The 23973-nt window shown below is 44.2% G+C and overlaps 1 protein-coding gene across 1 annotated transcript in view; it reads right to left on the bottom strand.

Moving 5' to 3' along the window:
• Positions 1 to 8090: 8090 nt before the first annotated feature.
• COLQ (collagen like tail subunit of asymmetric acetylcholinesterase) overlaps positions 8091 to 23973 on the bottom strand; it is a 41676-nt gene continuing 25793 nt past the window's right edge. The window contains exons 12-17 of the mRNA XM_054816927.1: positions 19715 to 19811; positions 17974 to 18113; positions 14976 to 15095; positions 14252 to 14372; positions 11892 to 11994; positions 8091 to 9880 (exon numbers count right to left, since the gene is read on the bottom strand). Coding sequence (XP_054672902.1) covers positions 9811 to 9880; positions 11892 to 11994; positions 14252 to 14372; positions 14976 to 15095; positions 17974 to 18113; positions 19715 to 19811 — 651 coding nt within the window. The 3' untranslated portion in view covers positions 8091 to 9810. The remainder of the gene's footprint in view (positions 9881 to 11891; positions 11995 to 14251; positions 14373 to 14975; positions 15096 to 17973; positions 18114 to 19714; positions 19812 to 23973) is intronic.

Raw genomic sequence — 23973 nt, 5'->3', positions numbered from 1 at the left:
TACACCAGAAACTTCCAGATATTAGTGCAACCAAGCTATGTGTCTGTCCATGCGGAAGATTTAGTCCAAGACGTCACCATGTATTTTTTCCTAATATTTCAACACATTGACCCAAATATATTTCTTAATTAACAGATATTTATTCCTCTCCTTCTGTATCTAACACAGATTTTAGATTTATTTCTTGTGTATTGTCATTAAAAATACACATCAGCCTTAGAAAACTTCCAGCTTCTCTTCCCTGCCCCGGGAGGGGATGGTTCCCAGTGAAGCTGCAGTGACGGCCATGCAGGCTCAACCCCTGACTTTGGGGATTAGGGAAAAAAGCTTTTCCAAGTTTTGTTGTGTTCTTGCATTCCTGTAACCTTCACCTTTTACCAGCCTGTACTACTTTGCCGGTGTTTGCAAGATTTGTTAAAATTTCTCCATGATATTTTGCTATTTACCCACCGCTTTAGCAAGGCATCATCGTTAGTGCTGGATTTTCGCCTGCAGCAGGAGGAGCTGAAATTGGTGATACTTGTGTCCTTCCAGAGCTGTCCATCAAGGAGCCCTGGAGATGCTGCTTCCCTGTCAGGGTCCCCAACAGGTCCTGGTGCCAACCACCAGCATTTGGCTGCTTTGTAAGTATCTACCTCACTGCTTTTGGCAAAAAAGCACTGGTGTGTGGCCTGTGCAAAGTCCTGCAGCGATGTCAAAGAGAGAACAGGTCACTGTTTTCTTAAAATCAAACAGATCTGTGACTTCAAAATGTATTTTGTATCAATTTGTCTTTGTATCAGGGCTCCTGCTCCAGCTATGGCTTTCCGCCAAAATAATTTCCAATCAATTTAGCATCTGTTTGCAGTGTTGGTATCGCCAGCTCATCTGTAGTCTTCAGAGACCAGACGTGCCTCACATAGTTTCCTATAGGTCACAGTTTTCCACTTGCTTTCTTGCTTAGCAGCTGGTACCCAACCTCCTTCCTGCAGGCGAGAGGAAGCCGTGTGCCCTCAGCCACCGCTTTCTCCCTAATGTGACATTTGAGCTGTGGTCGCAGGTATTTGACATTCGCTGAGCCCGACGCTCCACATCCCACAAGCGGCGACCAGCTTTTCCAAAAACAGCAAACCAAAAAGCTTTGCTCTGCCGGCAGGACGCACCTGCGCGTGCAGCGGGGTGCTGCGGATGCCCCTGCGAAACCTGCACCGCTCTGAGCACTGTGGCCGCTGGGGGAGCTTTCTTGCCAAATACATGGTGGGAGACTCTCATCAAGAGCAAAAGGCATGCTGTCCCTCACAGAGCTTCATTCTGCTGCCCCCGACCCTCGCGTTGAGGCACCGCCAGTCCTGCCTCACCAGGTGCGCAGGGACCTTCTTGCAGGCATTCGGCTGTAAGGAGTCATCCCCTGGTCGGGGACGTGCTGAATGTCCCAGTTGCACATTAGATCCTGCCAGGACATTTTGCAATTTATTTTCTTCAATCCGGTTTATTAAATTCTCATTCCCCCCCCCCAGTCTTTTAAGGATTTGTATTCTCTCACCTTTAATTTACAGCACACTGTCGGTGTGTAAATAGTCACCGCTACTTTTACCCGCCTCGCGCTTCATCAGTCGCCTTGAGCAGGCTGCTCTCCCCAGAGACTCGGACCAGCCCCTGGATGGAAGCTGGGGAAAACCTCGGACTGTTTCAAAGGACTTGGACATTCTTCTTGTCAGCCAGCCAGCCCAAAAGTTTCTTCATGTGGCATTTTGTTTTCTTATATCGGTCCTTTATTTGTGTGGAGAGTTCGTACATCCAGGCTACACTCCTTCTGAAATAGGACTCTCTTCTATTGAAGCTCTTCCACTTTGGATAAATTAATTAAATACTAATTTACATTTTCTTAAGCCTGTATCATTGGGCAATGTGAACAGCCTGTGAGTATGTAGCTGTTATCAGTACAAGGAGAGGATTCACCTCTCCACATTTGTTTGGGTTTTTTTTGTCCACAGCCCATCTCAAATGGAGCTCTGCTTTCAGCTATTGATAAAAATGCTTAAAAACATAAAAGCAGGATATTCCTGCACAAACGTAACTTTTCAAAAATAACTATTTGTTGTTACCCTTTTTATTAAAAAAGAAAGAAGCAAAGAAATAATCAGCCCTCTGCTGAGGGAGTCCTGCCTTAAAGGACTTTTCTTGTGGGCTTCGAAGTTCGGTGAAACCAGGAGAGGGTCTGGAAAACTGCTGTGGTTTATATCCCTAAATAAATGTCAGACAGACCCCCATGGATCAGAGCTGTGAAGCGCGTGTCCCTCAGCCTCAGCAACAACCTTCAGCCGATCCATAGGTGGTGAGGGTGCAGAGGGGAATTCCTTCTGCTCCCGAATTCCCAATGCAATGCATCTGCCATTGATCCAATAGAAATTAAGAAGTCTTCAACCTTCACATATAGATGTGCTCAACAAAACAGACCACCTCGCTGGGGAACCTGGGCATGGGTGTTGCAGGCAAGGAGAGAACCTCGAGTCACCCGGCATCACCCGCGGCCCTGCTGCGAGGCACTGCCGAAACCCGGCTGCTAAGACGTTGCTAACGCCTTTTGCGGGGGGGTGGGGGTGCGTTACATTTCAAGGGAAGCTTTGCCTCTCTTTACCCGGCAGCTGGAACCCCACTGTCCTCAGGCTGCAAAATACGGGGGCAGTACAGCTAAAGAGAGCAAATCCCCTTACAAATCGCCTAACAGATACTTGACTGCTGGGTGCAGGAGGAATAATCCCATTATTTCTATGTCCTTAGGGCTCGGTTCTTCCTCGTCTATACCCAGTACAAACTCTCTCATATCAACCTATTTGCCCCGAGGGCCAGTCACAGCAGTTCAGTCCTCCCTGCCAGGTGGTTACTCCTTGGCAAACCTACAGGACATTATTTCTCATCAAATAATGGGATAGTGCAAAGCGGAGAACAAATATTTAATGTCTTTAGATTAGCATAACAACACGGTCTCAGACAGCTTAAAGCAGAGCCTGCTGACCCCAGGCAGCAACAGGTACAGCTCCCTGGCTTTATTTAGAAGCTGTAATCCTGCAGCATTTCACACCAGATGTTGTCTTGCTCAAAAAGTCCTGGCACAGAGCAAGACTAATGAGATTACCAGCCTCACCGCACTGGTCCCATGCTGCTGCTTTGGGGTCACTGCTGGGTTTGAAAACTAATCTGGTCAAATGATGGCAAAACAGAAACTCACCACTACAGCCACCAGCTGGTTTGTGATGGTTTATCTGAATGCATTGGAGCATCACAGCTTAAATCTGGCTTTTTATTGTACTTCACGACCAGCCTCCCTGTGGTTTTTGGCCCATAATATACACATTCCCACAGGACACTTTGGGATAGTTCAGTTGCCTGAACTATTTATTCTCTGTTTCTTACCTCTTATCGGTCACCCTCCCCTTTAAATCTCGTAACAACTCAAAATCTAAGCAGTCCTCAATATTTAACTTGCATGACACATCACGTCCGAGGAGCACTAGTGCCAGGTAGGTAAGAGAATGAACCCAATGGGAATGTGTAAAATACATTATATTGCTATGAAGTGGCAGGGTTTCCAGGTTCCCCTACATGTTTGTCCATCAATTAATCTCTGAGAGGAAGGCATCGGAAGCACTGAACAAATGTCCTGCCCCAAATGTCCAACTGGCTCAACGCAGCCTCCCCCAACTCCTGCATGCTGAGTTTTGAGGGGGAACATGGCCAAAGGAAATGAGAAGGGCAGGGGGCAATGGGGGGTCTTCTCTTCCAAACAAAATTAATCTCTATAAAGTTTCTGGGCCTGTGTGATGGGGCTGGGGAACAGTATGGGCTCCCCAAGCTATTCCCTCCTTGCTCCACCAAATTGGAGACTCTCTGGTTAAAAGTGCAATGGAAAATAAGTCTTACATGCCTGCATTTCCATGTCTGAAGTCAGCACTTGGTAGTGGTGCAGTGAGAAATGCTGTTGTCGGGTGCCTCTTCCTCCTGGAGGGTGAAGACTGTTCTCCCGCTGCACGAGGGATGCTGAGGACCCTGACAGGTCTCTGTCTCCTCTCCAAGATGAATCCTGAAAGGTTCTTCCCACGCTGGCACAAGGGTCAAACACACACACCTTGCCATGGGCTTGAATTTAATGCTGATGTCAGTTTGTTCACTTATTAAACAGTGACACTTTAGACCAGCTGAGAGAGGGTCATCAGTTGCTGAGTTTCTAAATATATTAAACGCGTTGCTGTTTGAGGACGTTAATGTTACCTTCTCTTCCTCCTGGATGATTTATCGTGCCGTTACCTCAGATTCCTGCCCAGTCAAGGCTCTGCGGTTGGGTCATCGCACACCAGCTGGGCATGCTCCTGGCCCTGCCTGCAAAACTGCTGGGGGACCGCTTTATCCTTCCTTGTGTCCCACAGGAGATACCACCAGTAGCCTTGGCCCTGGGGACAGCGCGGCAGATGGCTTTTGGCTTTTCCTGAAGAGTGTGAGATGCCCTGATGCACGTGTGGCACGAGGCCCCTTCCCGCCCTGAGCACGATGGCCAGAGAGGCTCTGGCTCCCCCGCCAGTGCCCTGCAGCACTGCTTGGCTTTGCTATGGGAGGCTTTGACGGGTTCAGCTCCATGGGTCTCCTTCCCCCTTCTTTCCCAAAGAAAATGCTGAGCAGCACCCCGTGCAGGGAGGGCTACTCGTTTGGCGGTGGGTGGGAAGGCTGCAGCAAAACCCTACTCTTTCTCACTTGAGAAGATCGTGCATCCAAACTGGACCCTCCATCAGACGCACAGGAAACTGTCAGAGTGAATTAAAAGCGCTGAAAGGCCAGGGCTATAACTCAGTGCTTTTTAAGCGCCAAGGTTTTGTCGGGGGATGGAGGGAGGGAATTAGCCACTAATGTAATTTCCAGCAGGAGTACACTCTAATATAATTTGGCCTGGCTACGCTTTCAAATGCAGCCTTTCCTTGGCTGGGCTGCTTCAGGTCCATCCTCCTAAATGCCCCAGCAATTACGGATGCAACGAGAGCGTGTGCCCAGGCTTTGCTCTGGCCTCTTCAGACCTGGAGTGACACCAGCCTGCAGCACACAGGACCCCAGTTTGCAGCAAAGAGCGCATTGCCGGGTGTGTAACTGAATGCATTAATACAGTGGGGGTTTTTCACTGCCCATGTTCAGTAAAGGCACAATATAGCTCACTTGCTTAGGCTTTGCTCCTTTTTTCTCTTTGATTGAGGTTCGGCAGTGCTCAGTCAGTCTGCAAGTTGCACGGTCCCTTACCAGATCAATAAGCAATAATACTCTGAACCAGATTCCTGATCCCTATTTTACATTCACTATTTATCTTCTTCAATCTGCCTTTCTGCCAGCACCTTTCATTGCCTGTAGCAGAGTTCACTAGTCCATTACTCGGCGCTTTCCGTGCAAGAGAATAGTTTCCAGGGAAGGGGCACTTGCTTTGCTGTATCCATCTCCTTAGACAAAAGCTATCAGAGGAAGAACTTGAAAGTCTATCACAAAGTGCTCTCTGTTGCCTCACCCTTTGTGAATTAAAACATGATTTTTCCAACTCTTTAAAGATCTTCTTGCAGCGTTGCTTTGCCTGCATGGTACACTTGAGTATCATCAAAGAATCACAGCACAGTACTGGTTTGCTTCTCTTGGGTTTGTTTCGGTTTTCTTTTTTCAATACATGCCCTGATTGTATGCTGCAGCAAAGTGCCAAAGCTATTGAATTGTCCCCAAAAGCAGCTAACTGGGGACGTATTACTCATAAACAGCTGGTGCTTAAGGACAGTGCTATTCTGGGGGACTCACAGTTTAAGGATAACCGCTAATCCCCTCTCCCCTTGTCCAAATCAGTGGGAAGGAAATGGGAATTGCATCACATGATTTTTAGAGGCATTGAGGTTGGCTTCTCTAAGAAGCCGTCCTTTAAGAAAGTAAGAACTGTGGCCAAGGGGCTGTGCTGTGAAGTTAGCGGGTCTGTGGTATGCAGAAGATGTTAGAAAAGGGATGGCCTGAGAGGCTGAAAAAGAAGCTGACAAACCCCAGCTCCTGCAGAGCAGCAAGGGCATTGCAGGGTTTGGAGCGGCTACAAAGGATAAGAACTTTGATGCTGCTAACGGAAACTATGAGAACAAAGAAAGGAGGAGATGAGCTGCATGGACAGATTTATAGGCAAGGACGGGGTTGTAAGCTACAGTTTTGAATGATTTGAAGTGAAGAGACACATGACGTAGGCATTTGGGAAGCCAGAGAGGTGAGTGTCACAGAAGCTGAGCTTTTAGAAAGGACAGGCAGAAAATATACTGCCCCAAAGACTCATTCATTCTCTGGTCATCAGCACACTTCCATTTCCCTGGGGGCGGACAGCACCGCCCTTCTCTGGGATGCCCCGTTGTACACAAAAGCCTTGGGATGACAGACTTGCCGCCTGCCACTTCAAGGCAGGAGCCTCTTCCCGAAGCCTGCGTGCCAGCTGCTGGGAGCAACCGAAGTCTAGGCGCCAACATCGCTGCTCCCATCGGCCATCCTCACCCCACGCCGTTGCTTTCTGGGTTTGCAGCCATCAGCTCAGCCTCTGGCAGGAGTTACAAACCGGCCAGAACATTATGAGGTAGCACGCAAAAGCCCAAAGCCTTATTAAAAGTAGTCCATGTGACACCGATTGCAGCCAGAAATCGATGAAAGCGGAGCGGTTGTGCAGATGGCGGGTTGCATGGGTCCGTTTGGGGCTGAGGCAGCGGCAGGACCGGGTGCAGGGGTGCACAGTTGCAGTCCCGGGCTGTGTGTGCCAGGGTGCACGGAGCTGGGTCCAGCGGCAGGCGGGGAGAGGCAGCAGGCGTGGAGAAGGAGGCGCTGGGCTTTTTTCCATCCCCAGCCTCTTAAACTAGTTAATTATATTTAAAAACTGTGTTGTCAAACCCAAAATGAGATAAGCGAAAGTAAGGAAATACCAGAGCTAAGGTAGCATGATTTATTGACATGAGCTGCTAATAAATGCAGTAGGTAACTACATATATTTAATTATATATTAAGTGCAAGCTGGATTTTTAGTATACATTTAATACAGTGCATGGTGTAAGCTCACACTATTTTTGTCTTCATCTACAGTCACATACTAATCATCAGAAAACTTTCCCACAAGCATTTGCTGCTACAGAAGGCCAAGGAACTGAAACACCTCCATTAACTTTTGGAACCAGGCTTGGCACAATGTGTTAAGGAACTCAGAGAAGGAGGGAAGATAATTCACAGCAGACCAGGCACCATCCCCAATTAATGATAAAGCAGGTATGTCAGAAATAAGGAGGAAGGATTTTTTTTTTTTTTTTTGAGGCCTTTTAAATCATATATACTTAACACCTTCCCAGATGTCTTTCTCATGCTTTATCTTCTGAGGGGAACAAGACAATAACGGTAGTAAAAAACTTGTTTCATGTCTGTCTGTCTGGTGTTTTTTCCCTTATAGCTTACATTGCTTTCTTTCCGTTAAGATGCTGAATTTTTTGTGCTGTATTAATAAAGTCCATTTAAAATCCATGCTTTGTGAATGTTTTCTAACCAGAGCGATGTGCCCCTTCCCGAACATGTGCAGCACGGTACTATTTTACCTACACGATCACAACTCCTGTTTACATTTCCTACCCTCTGTGCGCTTGGCTTTGCAACTTCAATGTCCTTAAGAGGCAGGAGCTTTTAAAAATGATGTGATTTAAAACTGAAGGTGAAAGGCCACTGGGTTTACCAAACTTCTCAAAGACTCCAGCCTTTTGGGGACTAGAGATGAACTCCTTGGAGAAGGGGAGGAGTTCGGAAGAAGTCTCTCCAGGCCCAGGATGGTAACGCCCAGCAGATGCTGCCGGAGGTTCAGCCGGAGGGTTGGCCAGCAGGACGTGGCACCGGGGATGTGGCTGTCCTCGAGAGCCTCCCGCCGGGATACGCGCTCCTCTGTAGCGTGATGCTGCTGGAACCCGCCGCTTGCACAAGCACAGGAGATTAAAAGGCGGCTGTGCTAGTGCCCAGATTTCCCGAGCTTATGGCAAGTTCCTTGCCCCAGTGGTTCCTTGACCTTTTATTAAGACCTCTGTTTAAAAAAAAAAAAAAGCAACAAAATGAAAAATTTTGAGCTATTGAACTGGGCTACAAATGCTGGTGGCTTGGCTTCATAGCAACATAAATAGCCCAGGCAAGACATAGCCACAAAGAGTACACTAATTTTGTTTTGCTTTGTTTTTAATTGGGGATTTCCAGTATCACTTTGGACATGCAGAGTTAAAGTCTTCTATACAGATGGTATAAGTTGCATGCCTTTCTTGATTGCTTTAACGTATTATCATTACAACACAACATCCACCTTTACTTAACCTTTACAGAAGCACCAGTGGACGTGCAGCTGTTGCAGTGCTGTCACTGGTACAGATAACTCACGCATTTCAAAGTCACGTACAGCATTTATCGTGAAGCAGGAAAGAGTGGCTTGTAGGAAAACAACACCTTGGTTTGAGGCTTTTAGTCCTGAATTCTGCACATCCTTTGCTTAATTTTCTTCTGTTATAGACTCTTTTTTCACGTAACATTTAATATGCTTCCCATGTGAAATTTGCTCTTTAATGCTTGCTAATAAATAAGTATATAATTACCCTGACTCCTATCAGAGCTAATACAGTTGAACAAACTTTCTGAAAAACAAAAACACATGTACATTACACAGCACGAATGAGCATCCATGAACACCCTACCTCCAAGATCTGATTTACAGCACTACAAAAATGAGAACGTACATTGGGGGGGTACCCCAGACACGACGACAGGGGGAGAGAGTACAGGGAATATCCGGTAATTGAATGATGATGGTCGGGTGGACAAGGGGATGAGAATGAAAAGACCTTCCAGTGCAGAAACCAGAGTGTACGTGGGCACGCGGGGGTTGCAGGGAGGTAACCGACGCTGTCCCAGCCCCTTTGGGGTCACGCAGAGCCCAGCCAGCTTGACAGAGGTGAAAAATATGGAAATATGTTCCTTCTTTACCTTCCCTCCTTATCTGATTTTCTCCTGGGAGAGAACTCCTCGGCTATTTGACAGTTTATTTGTCCAGTTTGGCCTTTGTGGTCTGCAGTTTCACGCCTCCTGTGACTGCTTGCACTTCTGTGCATGCACAGCGATACGCACAGCCAAACGTCTGAGCCTGAAGGTGAAGTTAAGCAGGTTTTTTCTGGCTGATTTGCTGATCTTGAAAGCACTTACTGAAGGTCCTCTGCTCCTTTGACCCACGAGGGTGTACAGTCAACCTTAATGTCGCTGAAGTCATCACTCATGTGGATACAACACTTGCAAAGTTCACATTGTAATAAGAGAGAAAGTTTCTATAAACACCGCATCCAAGATATGCTTTGTGTTTACGCTGAGAAGGTTTAAAGACAAAAACCCTGAAGAGCTTACATGTACGTTTAACAGTGCTAAGTTGAGGTAATTGTTACACGATATTCCTGGTTAGTGAAATTCAGTTTCCAGTAGCTTAATGTTGCATTTGTGATGGAGAGCAAGTTGCCATCCACAGCCACATGAAAGTCTTACTGGCAAACACTGTTTGACATTTCTCTATTAAGACAGGATGCAGTGGTCCTATTTTTTCCCAATCTGACTCAATTAAAAAAAAAAAAAGACAAACATCTCAAAATGGCCATCAGCAGCATGACATCTCTTTGTTTGTTTTCACACAAAGGTGGGTGAGGGTTTGGTTTCTTTTTTTGTCCCAGTCCTTCTGGATAGATGATACTGTAGCACCTAGCACCCCTACGCGTGGGATGCTACCCACCTCCGCTCCCCTCATGTGAAGTATCGACACTGTGTAGAGTCAATGTAGCAGTATGAAGTGCACCGCAATTTTCCGTAAGACCTACGATAAAAGAGAATATCTCAGTTTCAAAGTATGCTATAGTTCACACTATATGGTTTCTGGATGCAACTCTCTGTAGGAGTGAAGAACATCAGAAAAAGCCATGTGCAGCAACATACGGGAACCAAAATGAGGGGAGAATTTCCATCAGTGCTCTACTCTGCTCCCCCTTGTCAGCAAAATAGGAGTCCAGGAGAAACTATGAGTGAAGACTTAATTCCCAGCAACGTCAATTAAAAAAATAAAATCTCTGTTGGTACTGGGACTTGAGCATTACATGGAGGTGGATGCAGGAGGCCTTGGCACTCATCCACAGGAACTGTAACGAAATATCTAGGGAGCTGAGTTAAGTGTTTTTCCAGTTACTTCCTATAGCTCCAGCAAGCATGACTGTGCCTGTCCTTAAACTTATTTTTCATGTACTTGATCTAATGATAGTGACACATGCCTACCTTTGAAATTAAAAAAAAAGAAAATGGAAGGGTCCTTGCAAAATAAGGAAAAAGTGATTTTTGTCTTTCTACTGACTTAAAATGAGCTGCAGTGACTCTATCTACTAAAGACCTGACCAGAGATGTTAATATAATAAGCATTCTGATGATTTTTTATTGCTAGCATATGTCTAAGTGAATAACCCATCCATCAGATAATCCACAAACTGTGGATGAAGCAGCCATTAAACAGATACTCAAAACTCTGTCCTTGGATAACCCACATTCTCAGAAAACCAGCATAAAATCTGAAGTGAATGTGCGTGTAATATGAGGAGAGATTTGGGAGCTGGAAAGAGTAGAAAATGGGAAAATCAGTTGCAGCAGAGCTCTTGGAGGAGAGGGTGCTTTGGGATGAAACTCCCATGGGGTTGCCAAGCTCACATACTTATCCCATTTTACTGATGAGTCACGGCTTTTTCTTTAGTTTAGCAGATAATCTTCAGACTGCACACACAAAACCAAAGGATTTCAGTTGCTCTTCACAACTTGATTACACATAGAAAATGAAATTTATAAAAATTTCTCAAGCTTTTGTGGTGCTTTTTTGGCACCAAACTTCAGACTTTCAGAAGGGAATAATTTTCAGAGCAGAAAGCAGCTCCATACTGTCTGAAGATGAGATCTCTGTAAAATGTTTCAGGTTGTGAGGTTTGCTGGTCTCGATTTTAGTAATCTCTTACACCAGGAGTGCTCCAACAATTGCAGTGGAAGGTTTAGCACAACACTTGACTTACAAAGACGTCCTGTGGTTTCTTATTCCCGTCAATTAGCACATTATTCTCCCATGAATGATGAGGGCTCTGGGCATAATTTAATTTGCAAATTAAATGTTTCCTGTTAGCCAGTAACAATACCTGACAGTTAATTAGAGGTACTGCTGTTGGAGGCAAAATGCTGACCAGAGGAAGCTGCTTAAACAAAGGCAGAGAAGGCAAGTCAACAATAAGCAGATGTTTTAAATGAAGGACATTGCTAAGCAGATGCATGGCTTTGCATCTGCTGTTGAGTGAATTTCCTGCTCTTTGGAAAGGCTGATAGATGGACCAGTTGATTCAGAAACAAAGATACCCCTAGGGTACCCATTAATGGTACGGGCAACAGGAGGTCGGTTGGACATTGTGGTTTGGGGTTTTTTTCTTTCCTTCTATGTGAATGTTTCCTTCTCACGGTCTTTCCTGCTCTTGGTATGTTATGAGTGAACACTAGTGCGATGATAATGTCATCAGATGAGGAAATCTTTGCAAGTAGTGGGCAAACATATGTCTACATGACCTTCATTTTGTACAGTAAGAGGCACATGCTTATTACTGAGAGACGAGACTTAGCCCTTGAAGTCAATGATATGCAGAAATGATCTGATGGACTCTTTATCCCCCACTGCCTGCAGTGGTCCCAGGGTTTAAGTGGGTAATACTTTTCTGTTTTAAAGCTGGCAAAGAGAAAAACAAAACAAAACAAAACAAAAAACCACCAACCCCCCCAACCCCTGAACCAAAGTGAAGAAAGCTCATGCATACCCAGGGAGATATGTTCTACATGTCAAATATCCAAAATCCTTCCCATCGCAGTCTTCAACCCCCTCGTGTCTGTAGCCATCTCCGCAGTAAGCACGGCGGCATCCTAGTGAAAAATACAGAAAGAAATACCGTCAAGGAACTTCATATGTAAATGATGCAGGTGAGGTAAGTGGAACTAGATTTTTAAGGGTGAAGTATAAAACAAGGCTTTTTGGGGAGAGCATCCTGTAAGGACTGTCTTAGGAGGAGCAATATTCTTCACTACAAAGAATATGCTTTTTTTTAGTGTAATTTCAATGACCAAGGGAAAGAATGGATAACTACTAAAAATAATTACTACAGAAACACTAATTACAGCAGCATTTGTTCTAATAATTATTATTAACATAGATAATTACTCTCAAAAAAAAAAAGGTAGCATAAAATGCAGTTAATGTAAATGATTTGAGGTCATTAAGTGGTTTCAAAATCCTAACCTAGACCTTTACCCAATATTGCACAGTATCTGTGTGTATCATCTGCTGCAAGTGAGTTCCCACATACAAACAGAACTATGCAAACCTGTTTCCTGTCCATCAAATAATAAAAAAAAAGTATGTAATGATTGCCAAAAAGGTGTTTTCCCCACTGAGTCCCATGGACTTGAGTGTGAGTAGGCCTTGTGACATTTTTTTCATGGTAATTGGCATGTAGGCTGCAGTAATATGTGGGTTTGTTTGCTATTTTAGCAACTGGACTTTGATGTCTTCAACTTTTTGAGTATGACTTTATAATTTAAAAAAAAACTAATTTAGCTAAAATTCCTTTGACATCTTCTCAGAGACTTTATTAGGCAATGGATTAAAAGGACAGCCAAGAATAGGGAGTTCATAAGAGTTAAAAAGTGGGTTATTTACAAATGGAAATGATTAATTAATTGCACCAGGTATCTGTTTGTTAGAAACTGATGCTTCTAAGAACGACGAGCCTATTTTACAATTAAATCCACTTAACATTTGGTTAACCTTTTTCTTTTGGTTCAGTCGCAAGAGCAGAATGATGACAATATACTCCTTTCCAAGTAACTCGATGATAACTCTTTGGATCACATCAGTGCCAGAAGTCAATGTACTGCAAGGCCTCGACTGACCTGAAGCTTTGGCCAGTGTGTAGCACACAGTAATATAATGTACCTCCAGATGCACAATGTACGATTTTGCAGGCACTAGCACTAATGAAAGCTATTTTCCTGCGTGCTTGTTCCCCATGGTTGATTACAAATTCTAATTGAATCATTTTCTTGTGCTTGGAGCCTGGAGAGCTCACCCTCTCTGGCTGGATTACTCTGCAGTCAGGCAAGCTCAGAGACACATTCATTTGTATGTCTCCCTATACCTGTTGCAACTGAATTGCCTTTGAAATCTCTTTCCTTGTTGTCAATGGGAAGTTGACTGGGATTCCTAAGTTATAAGGAGAAGGGTGGCAATGGATAGGTGGGTGGAAAAACTCAGTGCTGCTTACACTTCATTTCCTCAGAAAGACAGGCTAAAAAATGGAGGGCTGTATAGATGAAAAAGAAAAATTGCATCTTTCAGTGTTGGCTGATACTTGTTCTGAAATGTGAGGAAGCATCCCTTTGGTAGAACCGACAGAGTACCAGACCTGCTGTGTGTCAGCTGTAGATGGTGTAGAGTGCTGCGCTCCCGGGAAAGAATCAAGCAGCAAAAGTAGCTGAGAGGTAGAAGCGAAGGTTGCCACAGCTGCTCGTGCGCTTGTAGGCTCCTTGCTATCCACAACCAGCAAAACAAATGGAAGATTGACCAGACAGGAATCAAGTGTTGTATAAACCTAATAGTGAAGGTAGTGGGCTGACACCTTCCCCAGGCAAGTGAATAACAAAATCCAAAGTGGTTTTACTGGACCCGGGATCTGGCTTACCAACAGCCAGCACCAGTGTCTGTCCTAAGGGTCTGTGGTGCACTGCAAAGGGATGCTACCTCCTGTGGCCAGGAAGCCGGCAGCCCCTGGGGAAGGTGTGTATGCAAACCAGTGGCTGGATTTGGCCCCTGAAATGCAGTTGTTTTGCTCTGACTACAGACACCTCTGCTCAGTGAGGGACACGGTCCTCAATGAGGATGCGTGAGAAGTACCTGGGGTCACCTCTGTCCTGTGCTGGTGTGTGGCACTCTCATGCGCAAAGGACCTCAGTTTTTGTTCCACGGCCATGGTGCCTCCCTCTCCCCGTGCCTGCACTCGAGTCACGAGCCACGCAAGCTCCCAAGTGAAACACTTCTGTGATTTATACAGTGGTGCACCCTGCAGAAACAACTAATGCACCTTCCGTGGTAGAAAGAGGCTGCTCTTGATGCGCTGTAACTTACTTATACAGTCATCAGTCACAACGGCATTGCCATCGTCGCACTCTTCCCCATCCTGTATGATCCCATCTCCACAGGTACCACCAGCCTCAAAGTGGTAATCCACGGGATAGAAAGGGGTGAGCTGGCCAAAAAAACACACAGCGGTTACTGAACCGACCACGAGCAGCCTGGCTAGCAAGCAGAGGTGAAGGGCTGTGGGGGGGCAGATGCCACAAACGGGTTTTCATATCCCGCTATTTGGTGGTTCGCAGGGTTTATACAGAACCTGATTCAAAGTCCAGTGGATGTACGAAGGATCCTACTGCTGATTTAAGTGAGCTTAGCTTAGCTCCTTGAAGCAATAAGGAAACACATGGTTTTGTTTTGCAGGGTTTGTGTTTTCCTGCAACTTTTCACCAGGGTGAGTTTTGCCTTATTTTGTATTAAATAAAAGATGCTCTTTACTATTGTAATTCCCTGAACTCAGCCCCAGTTTGTTCACCAGGGGAGCCTGGTTCACAAGGAGGTTAGCAAAACCTACAGCACTGACGAGTTAATGCCTCAGTAATTAAGACTTCTGTGAACAAAAATCACAGAATTAGGTACAGTCGTGGCAGTGCTCAAAAATAAGCTTTTTCTCCATTTGCTTCATTGACTCTGTATGACACCTTAAGCACAGAAGTATGTTCTGTATGAAATGAAACATACACTCACGAGTTTTCTGAGACCACAGTCATATTTTCACCTGGATTGGGAGCCATCCAGAGGTATCCTTGAAATACAAAGATCTCTGATCTCTTCTAAATGCTAAGGCATTTTCGGTGTTTACCCGGTCCAATTCTTCTTGATTATTCACCACAAAAATCTGGGACACAGAAAAAGAGGTGATTGGTAACCCTCTCAAGAAGTAGTTTGTATTGTCAAGGAATCTAGTTTTGTAAACTGACACAGGTACCTGCAAATAAGTCAATAATTACACAGAAAAATGGTTTGGTTGCTTTCAGAAACAGAATGTTATTCCAGCCCTGGGTGAAAACTTACACCCATGGACTGCCAGACTGTAAGAGGCTCCTTTGTGACTGGTAAGAGACACAAATTGGCAAAGGAGACTGGTCTTTCCTGACCCCCTAGCTTTGGCCCCTATTTCAAAATGCATATCCACAGCTAATGATCGTGCAAATACTCGCGCACAGTCATTGCTAACACAAAATTTCAGATGCTCATATGGTTAGATGCTGGAACAACTGCTAAAGCCATATGGGCGTAAGAGCTTTTTGTGGGTTTGTCTGTAATTTTTTAGGCATGCTCATGGCTACAAAATAAATAACGCATTGCTCAATGCAGCCTTTACTTATCTTTTACTACTTTGCACTTTGTTTAGATTTACTTGGCATTGAAATGCATGTTTCTTTACTTGCATATACTTTAGTATAAAGCCAAGTCCTCAATTAAATGGAAAAAAATTTAGTTCAAAATGGACAAAATAGGATGAGCTGCTCTATTACCAATTTTTTTAATGTCTCAGTCACTGAAATTGGCTGTAAGGGGCATTAGGAAGTGCTTCCTTCAGCAGCTTAATCAAATTAATTTTAGCAAGATTTAAACCATTTTTAAATTAAGAAAAAGCAAATGGAATGCTTCTGAGCAAAATGGATTTAGGGCTGAGCCTGATTCCCACCAGCATAAACAGAATTGGCTCTTTTTAAAACAAATTACCCCCAAATTTTTACATAGCAGAATATTCCCATAGTCCCCAACAAAGGCCAGTTTCATTAAAGAAGCATTGAATAAAAACACCTTCAGCTTGAAAGAAAGAAAACAAAGAAATAGAAAGCCAGCAAAGAACTGGTTCTGTAATTGTGTTCAGGAGCTCAAGTCCCAGCCCCAGAGCTCTAATTTCTCTTGAAATCAATAGCAGATCTGTGCTCTCTGGAATGCTCTGTTACAGATACTGGCCTTTGAAATTGCAAAAGATTTAAAAACCAGAATGAACCTTAGCCAGTGACAGAAAAACAGCACTTTTTTTCCTATCCTCTCCCCTATCCTCTGGCAGTGCTGGCACTGGAGGAGTTGACAGGCGAGCGGGTGATTGCAGTGGGGACGTGCTGCGGCAGGCTGCTGCTTTGCAAAACCATGCGACACGGGGACCGGGGGCACAGAGCACCCTCTTTGGGTCTTTCCCGTGTGCAGCTATAGCAACCCGGACAATGGTCTTCAAGTGGTACAAGGCAGGCTTCAAAGCTGCTACATGGGGCTCTGAACAGAATAAATAATAGCAATGTTTAAGCTCCTGCTCTTGACATTCGAGGGAGTAAAGCAAATGGGGGGCAGGCAAAGGGGGAGCGCTGCTCTGCAGGTGCTCCAGTTTCAGAGCTGAGGCTTGCCTCTTTGCCATCCCTCGTTTCTGAGAACAAAATGGCACTTCATCATCATCAAATGAGGGTTCATAGAGATAGTGCAGGGTGCTTATATTTTAGGTAGGTACACTCTCATTACCATCTTTTAAGATCTAATATGAAACTGTGCCAGATGGAAAAGGAGGGTCATAAGACCTACACAGAATCTTGCAAGCCTTATTATACCTTATCCTAGGAGCTCTCCATGCCATGAAGTACATGACAGTTTTTTGCAATAGTGTGCAGCACGATGTGATACACACCTTTACTTCATGTACTTTCTTCTCTCGGCTTTACGTTTTAAGACTAACAGGGCTTTTTTGTAATGCAACATGGACAGGGACGAGCGAGCAGCTGACAAGACTTGCAGCACACTCATGCAAAAGATTGAGTTCAATGACCCGGTTTAATCGCCAGTATTGTGAGCATGTCCTTTTCACAAATTCTAACAGCTTTCTGACAACGTGACAGATGGGAAAGTTAACAAAGCTAATTGCTGCTTATTGTCATTCAGAGATGACCAGACACCACGCAATATCCACTTGCATGAGTGGAGTGGCTGGGCTATGCTGGTACAGAGCAGCAAGGTTGCTTTTTCATTGCTGATTAAGTGCTACAATGCACAGAATAATAAAGCAGGGTCCAGTAGAAAGAGAAGTACAGAAATAATATTTACAAAGCCCGAAGAAATCAGACGGGAAAGATTGCAAGGTCACTTTCCACCAGTGACTTGCCCTTTAAAGTACTTTGTCCAATTCACTTGTAAAAGATGTTTTCCAGAGAGCTAGAGATTGAAATGAGCTATATAATCTGTATGTCTACAAACAGGAGCTCAGAACTCTGACTCTCGTGGTTTGTGGAGGGTCCTTTTTGGTCCAAGGTAGAGAGCCTGTGCTTTGGGAAAAAGTTCTATCATATATGTGAAATGCTTGATCTCATTATTCAATTCTGAAATCACTGTCTTTGCAGAAGAAGATATAAAAAATAAGCAAGAAAGAGATGCTTGTTTCACCGACCAATCTGAAATATATTTCAATTTACCGAAATAAAAAGAACAGATTATATATGTACAGTAGGAGATGGAAGAGAGCATCCTCAGACTTGAAAAAAGGTTTCCAAACACGTGCTACATTACTGATGGCTTGAAACAGCTGCATTTGAGCACCTCGATCACACAACCCTCAAACTAGTTACGAGACCAGAGTCTTTTGCACCAACTGGATCTCAGAGGTGGTGGATGCTAGCAATAGCACATTGCCTGTTAAATCCAAAATATTGGTGAGTACACCACCTCTTACAATATAAGTACTTAAGAACTGCTCACATTCTCTCAGAAAATCTGCTTACCGCAGGGACTTTTGGATAACTGTATCCAAACACAGATTCCTCATACGGTGCATTATTCACATGTTGTGGGGATCTGCAGAGACATCTTCCCGGAGGCCCTGGAAGTCCTCTTTCCCCTTTTGGTCCTATTGAGAATTGCCCTAGGAAACAAAATGCCAAGTTGCCTTGCTATGAAATTAACATACAAAACACAAATGCAGCCTTAGTGGAAAAAGTACAGGTCATATACGCATTTATGTACATTTTCAGAGATGCACATCTCCCACCAAATCCACTGGGAACTGAAGGAAGTGATTATCAGAACCACCACTTCCAGCAATTCAGGAGAAGGACCAGGGTTTTTACAACAGTTATTTTTTTTTCAGATCATTTTTTAAATTTTTCTACCAACTTTACAGAGAAAAAGAGACCATTTGCTTAGGATTTCTAGATAAATGGTGGCCTCTTTGAAGCTACAGAAATTCAGGTCATGATGAGCACACAGATCACGCTACAGCACCTGTGCAGTAGTAGAGTCAGACTCTGCAAACATCCACAATGCGTTGGACTTGTGCATTTGTGCAACCACTTGAGCAATGCTGTTTCAGTGGTTTCTGTACAAGAAAACCCAACCAGAAATACAGGAGTGCTACAAATGAAAATTTAAAAAAAATACTGCTTTTTGACTTTCAAACTTTGTCAAGGATGCACTGCTCTGGAGAATTAGACTATGAGCCAACATGTTCATGTTGCAAGCAGTGACATCATTACAGAAAGGTTGTTTAGGATCAGAATTTATATTCTGGAGGAAAAAGATTAACAAGTCTGACACATAAACTTTCTGTGGATGGAATAAAGCTTTTAAAAAATAGTCTCAAGATCCTGGCTGCCTTCCCATTGCCGTGGTGAAAATTCTGCCCTCTGAAAACTTCCAGCTAATTTACCAAGACAGAGATGTTTCATAATGGGAGACATATGTGAAGATTTTGAAGCAGCCCCCAGCTTCACAGATGTACCATTTCCAGACCACCAGAAGGAAGAGACCTCCTGCCCACTGATATAAGCAAGAAAAGAAAAAGGGAAAGCAAAATGGAAGACAACATTGAACAGATTGGCTGCAGTGCAAGCGACTGTTGTCCAGAAGCTGTACAATTATCAGTTAGATTTTTCTCGTGATTTCTACAACACACAGTTGCAGCGAGCATAGTTCTACAGCACTTAATGAAAAAGAGATATTTTTTTCCACCGCCTTTTTGTTCCCTCTGACTCCTATCCCTTTCCTTCTCTTCTCTTCTTTCCTTAATGCCATTGTCACTTGAGTCTCATCTGTTTTTCTTTTACAGAGCTACACAGGGTATGTCCTGCTCGGTTAGAAATTGCAGTCTTTCAGTGTAGCCAGGATATCCGGAGGAGAAGCAGACCTTTGATGATGGAGATTAACTAGTCCCTCCAAGGCTGCCAGATGGCTTTTCATCATCCCCATCTTCCAAAATCCCACAGGTACCACATAGGCCATGTTTTTGCTTTTATTTGAAACATCAGAAGCCATAATGCAGGCTTTAAAGTAAGGTATACAGTCTTTGTAATGGACAAGGACGGCATGACCTGCCTTCAGGAGAAATCCTCTCCTTGCTGTCAGTGGAGAAGCAAACGAAGCCCTGCAGCACTTTTTGTAAAGGGGCCCATGCAGGTGTACATGATGAGTCAGGAAGGGCTGGGGAGCAGGGACACCGTTTAGGAAATCATCTGATCTCCTGCTTACCTGATCCTGAAGGTCCAGGGGGGCCCGGCTGGCCGGAAGGACCAGGCCTTCCAGGTGGACCCATGATACCCGCAGGTCCAACGTCTCCCTTTAATCCCTAGAAGAGAGGTGACATCCATTTATTACTAAATGATTAATAGTGCACAATCTCTTCCAGCCAGCACTGGCCTCCCTTTCAAGAAAGCCAAGACATTCAGCAATAGGAGCGTGCAGCATGAACTTCATAGCCAATGAACCCACCCCAGGGAAGAGGACCTGTCCTCTTTTATGTGGAGACAGAAAAGCCTGTCCAGGCAGGACTTCTGCTCCTAAAAGTGAACAGTCCCAGCAGATCTGCTCTGTGTGGAGTCAGGAATCACCCTACTCTGACTCCAATCATTTGGTGGCCTTTCTTTAAGGATGCCTTTTTAGCCCTGGTAGCTCTCTAGGAGTCAGTATAGCTCAGAAAGAAAGGGCTGGTGGAACTGAAATAGGTGACCCTGGAAATCCCTAGTTACTGCATGAGGTAAAAAAAGGGAAAATTCACTAAGGCGTAGGCAAGGGCTCCCACAGTGACATTTCCCAGTCTTAGGGTGCAGTCTTTCAGAAGCACACTAATGACTCTGAAATCCATACTGTTTTCAGAAGTACTTGAGGTGCCGGGCCCCCTATATCTCCTTGACTTTAACTGTGGGTATAGCTATGATAACAAATCATTGCAAGGCAAGCAAGGGCTTGGCTTTACAAAGTGCAAGCTGGCATGAGCAACACCATGCTGACAAATGGTTTCTCTCTGATACCTTATCACTCAGTCAAAATGCTGTAAAATTACCTATGGGAGACGAGTTTATACACAGTAACCACACAATAGCTAATATTCTACAAAATCAGCACTAATTTGCCTCATGGGAGCTTGTTTGTGCAGCCATACCCTCAGGCATTTGGAAGTTTCACCATAGAGCTGTTCAGCACCTTCCTATTTTTGCTTCTGAATTTAATGTGGTGACACTTATTAAAAATAACTATATTTATCTTCCTGCTCATATACTTTTCAAGGCTTGGATTTCTCAGCTTTGTATTTCAGAAGTGTATTACACTGCTTAAAGTTTAAATATCTGATTTGATTTTTGTGTAACAACATACATTATTTAGCATAACAAAAATGATGTGTGCAAAGTAAGCTTTCTTTTATTGACAAAGGAGATGAATTCCTTGAAGATGGTGTAATTCCAGGTTAATGTGCATTCATGGGCATATGTTGAGTGGTTGCATGTCTAATTTCAGAGTAATGAAGCATATATAGTAACATATGCTAAAATAATTTGGTTATATAATATGTTGTATCCCATGGATACCTTTGAATGTCCCTTGCACCATTTCAACAGAGGAAGGTTGATTTTGCCATGGCCCATAAAGAACTAATTAGATATTTGCTTTGTTTAATCCTATTAGGTAAGCTCTGTGTCATCAAAATATTCCAGGATTTATGTGAATGTCAGCGACGCCGATCTCTAATTACTTCTTACATTACGCAACACAGAACTAGCAGACCAGGATTTTGTAGCCCCCATGAAGTCTGTGGGAAATCTCTTTCCCACACACAGTAACGATCCAGCAGAAGCAAACCAGGGCCAGTTGGACATGTACTGCCTGAAAACGAGCTGTCTTCTGTGTCTCCTGCTTTGGAGGAATGATTGTTTAATGCTCTAATATTTAGCACAGATAGAATAAATAATAATGGCCAAGATTTATATTAAATATCTTTGCCTTGTTTTTCTTTCACGTGCACCCATGGCATTCAGAAAATCTTTTCCCATGGACAGTATTTATATTCCTCTCCCTTCTTTCAAAGAAACATTATCTAAAGCCCTAAGTCATCCCTCCTTATCGAGACTGAAACCCTAAACTTGCTCCTTAGGGTCAATTCCCAAGTTACAAAGCTTTGGGTGTTCTATCTCAGTTTGAGGGCAGTGAGGCTGTGAGTTGTGACTCCCACCTCCTGGCCACCTTTTAGGAAGACCCTGCCCCAGAGGCAAGGGAGAGCTGAAGAAGTCAGTGAGGGAATCAAGACTTATCTCAAAATGGAAGTGGAAGTGACACCTTCCTAATTTAGCTGCTTTTATCTAGGGATGTCAGCTGGATCAAGAGACAGGAAACGGTCCCATGTAGATGAAAACTATCCTCTCAGCTGAACAAACAGCCAGACAACTACAGCGCTTAAAGGCAGCAGCCAGACCGCAGAGCCTTAAAATGCCACTCTCAAGTTTTTACAAAGGATTAGAAAAGAAGAAAGAAAACAGCTAGTTTACCAATTACAGAGGGAAACCCAGTTTTCTTGCAGAAGATCAATGCTGAGATTGCTTTTGGGGCACCAGAAAGGGGTTTGTGTACTGAGTCTTGGGCCTGGAAATCCTAATTTAGGGCCAGACTAGTTTTTTTAGGCACACTGATTGTTGCCTTAAATTATAACATGCCTCATTTCACCACTTTTTGATTAAGACACTGCATAACATGACAAAATGTCTAAGGTCAAGGAGTGCACTGTGTTCAAGCTGATCTGCAGGCACTGCGTCTTCTCTTTGCCTTATGTTACGGAAAGATATTCTGTGCCCATTACTTTGGCAGGACAGATGAGCACAGTTTACAAAACAAAACCAAAAAAAACCCAGCAAAGAGCACACATCCGCTTTTAAAACCTGACAAATCAAGGACAAAAAAATATTTCTTCTGGATCATCTAGCAGACTTACATTGCACGTAGCTTCCTTATTTGGCGACCTATTATTCCCCCGCCCCAACACCCAACTTTTAATTTTTCCCCACATTCTTTCACTTCAGATATTAGCTGACAGCATCAGAGCAACAGTGAAGCAGGCGTGTACCTCTGTGTGCAATGCTGGGTGCAACCAGACTGCAAATAAAGCAGCCCACTAACCACCCCATCTACAAGCTCCTGCGCCTGAGCAGATGCAGATCAAAACCAACATCGGTCTAATGAGAACAGTTTCCCTTCCCTGTCAGTGGGAAGAAACAGGTTCTGCAGGTGGCAATTCAGAGCACCAGAGGGACTGATCTTTGTCCCCCCAGTATCACTATTTAAAATAAATAAAGAAGGAAAGGTGCCCCCAAAGAGGCCCATTTGGTGACTTGAACAAGTAACTACACCAATATTGCTATCTCTTACTTGGAAAATGCTGTAGCAGAGGAGTCAGTATCAATTTTATACATAATTCCTGGTCTTTACAATTCACCTGAAAGCCTGAAAAAAATAATTCTGCCAGCATAATTATTTTGAGCTCTAAATAAGGACCATTTGTCAACCATCCCATTCCTGAATAGCTTCCATACAAGATTACTATCCCGTAAGGTCACTATGTGTCTTCCTGACCTTTCTCAGAGCAGAAAAATCTGTCCCTGGCATGCAGTACTATGGCAAGAACCATCATATAAATATCCAGTCTAACAAATCAATCTTGGTTTAGTGTTAACAGAAGAAAAGGGAGAAACAGAGAGGTTGTTTTAGTGCTTTGGTTCTTTGCACTGTGTGTCAGACATCTCTGAGGCCTTGTGGCTCTGCAAGCTGATCTGTGTTGACCAAAACTTAGGCCTGGGCAAAGCCTGACTCAACCAAATTGGATGGTGTGGACAGAAAGCATCCTCTGGGTGTGCCCAGCAGCAAGGACAGAGCCTGGATGGACGCTGGATGCACATTTAGTTCATGTGCTAGAAACCAGGAGCGTATTACAGTGTAATACAGGACTGAGGTTTGGATGTATAGACCAGTGGTTTTCATTGCCACAGGCCGCATACCAGTTTAATCCATGGCAGCATACCATTCTTAGTGTACAGACGGCTACTGCCAGTGCATACCAGCAGTGGTTTTGCTAACAGTAGTGTAGCTCTTTGCACTGGTGAGCCAGGGAGAACGTTCATGGACAGGCAATGGGACATCCCTTGCAAGATGCTGACGCTCCCTCTCTGCCTGGAGCTGATGAGAGGACGGCTGGTTTTGTAGCATCCACAGCAATCCTTCCCTCATTCAGAGCCCCAGAAAGCCAGTGCTTCCTTACAAACTCTCCTTACTCATCCCAGGAACCTGTTTTCACTAGGGGCAGATGGCACCTGGGCAGGCTGAAATGTGTTGGATTTTGAATATAGCCCGTTTAGCATTGCAGCCTACCAAGCTGTCTGTAAATTGAGCAGCCCGCTCCCTAAGTCAGCCTCAGGGATAGGGATCTTACAAAGTGTAGGGCCTCATGATGTTACATCCCACACTGTCTG

The sequence above is a fragment of the Grus americana genome, chromosome 2 (genome assembly GCF_028858705.1).
Source record: "Grus americana isolate bGruAme1 chromosome 2, bGruAme1.mat, whole genome shotgun sequence".
Classification (NCBI taxonomy): Eukaryota; Metazoa; Chordata; class Aves; order Gruiformes; family Gruidae; genus Grus; species Grus americana.
The sequence above is the reverse complement of the archived record's forward strand: the minus strand, read 5'-3'. Positions and strand labels throughout refer to the sequence as shown.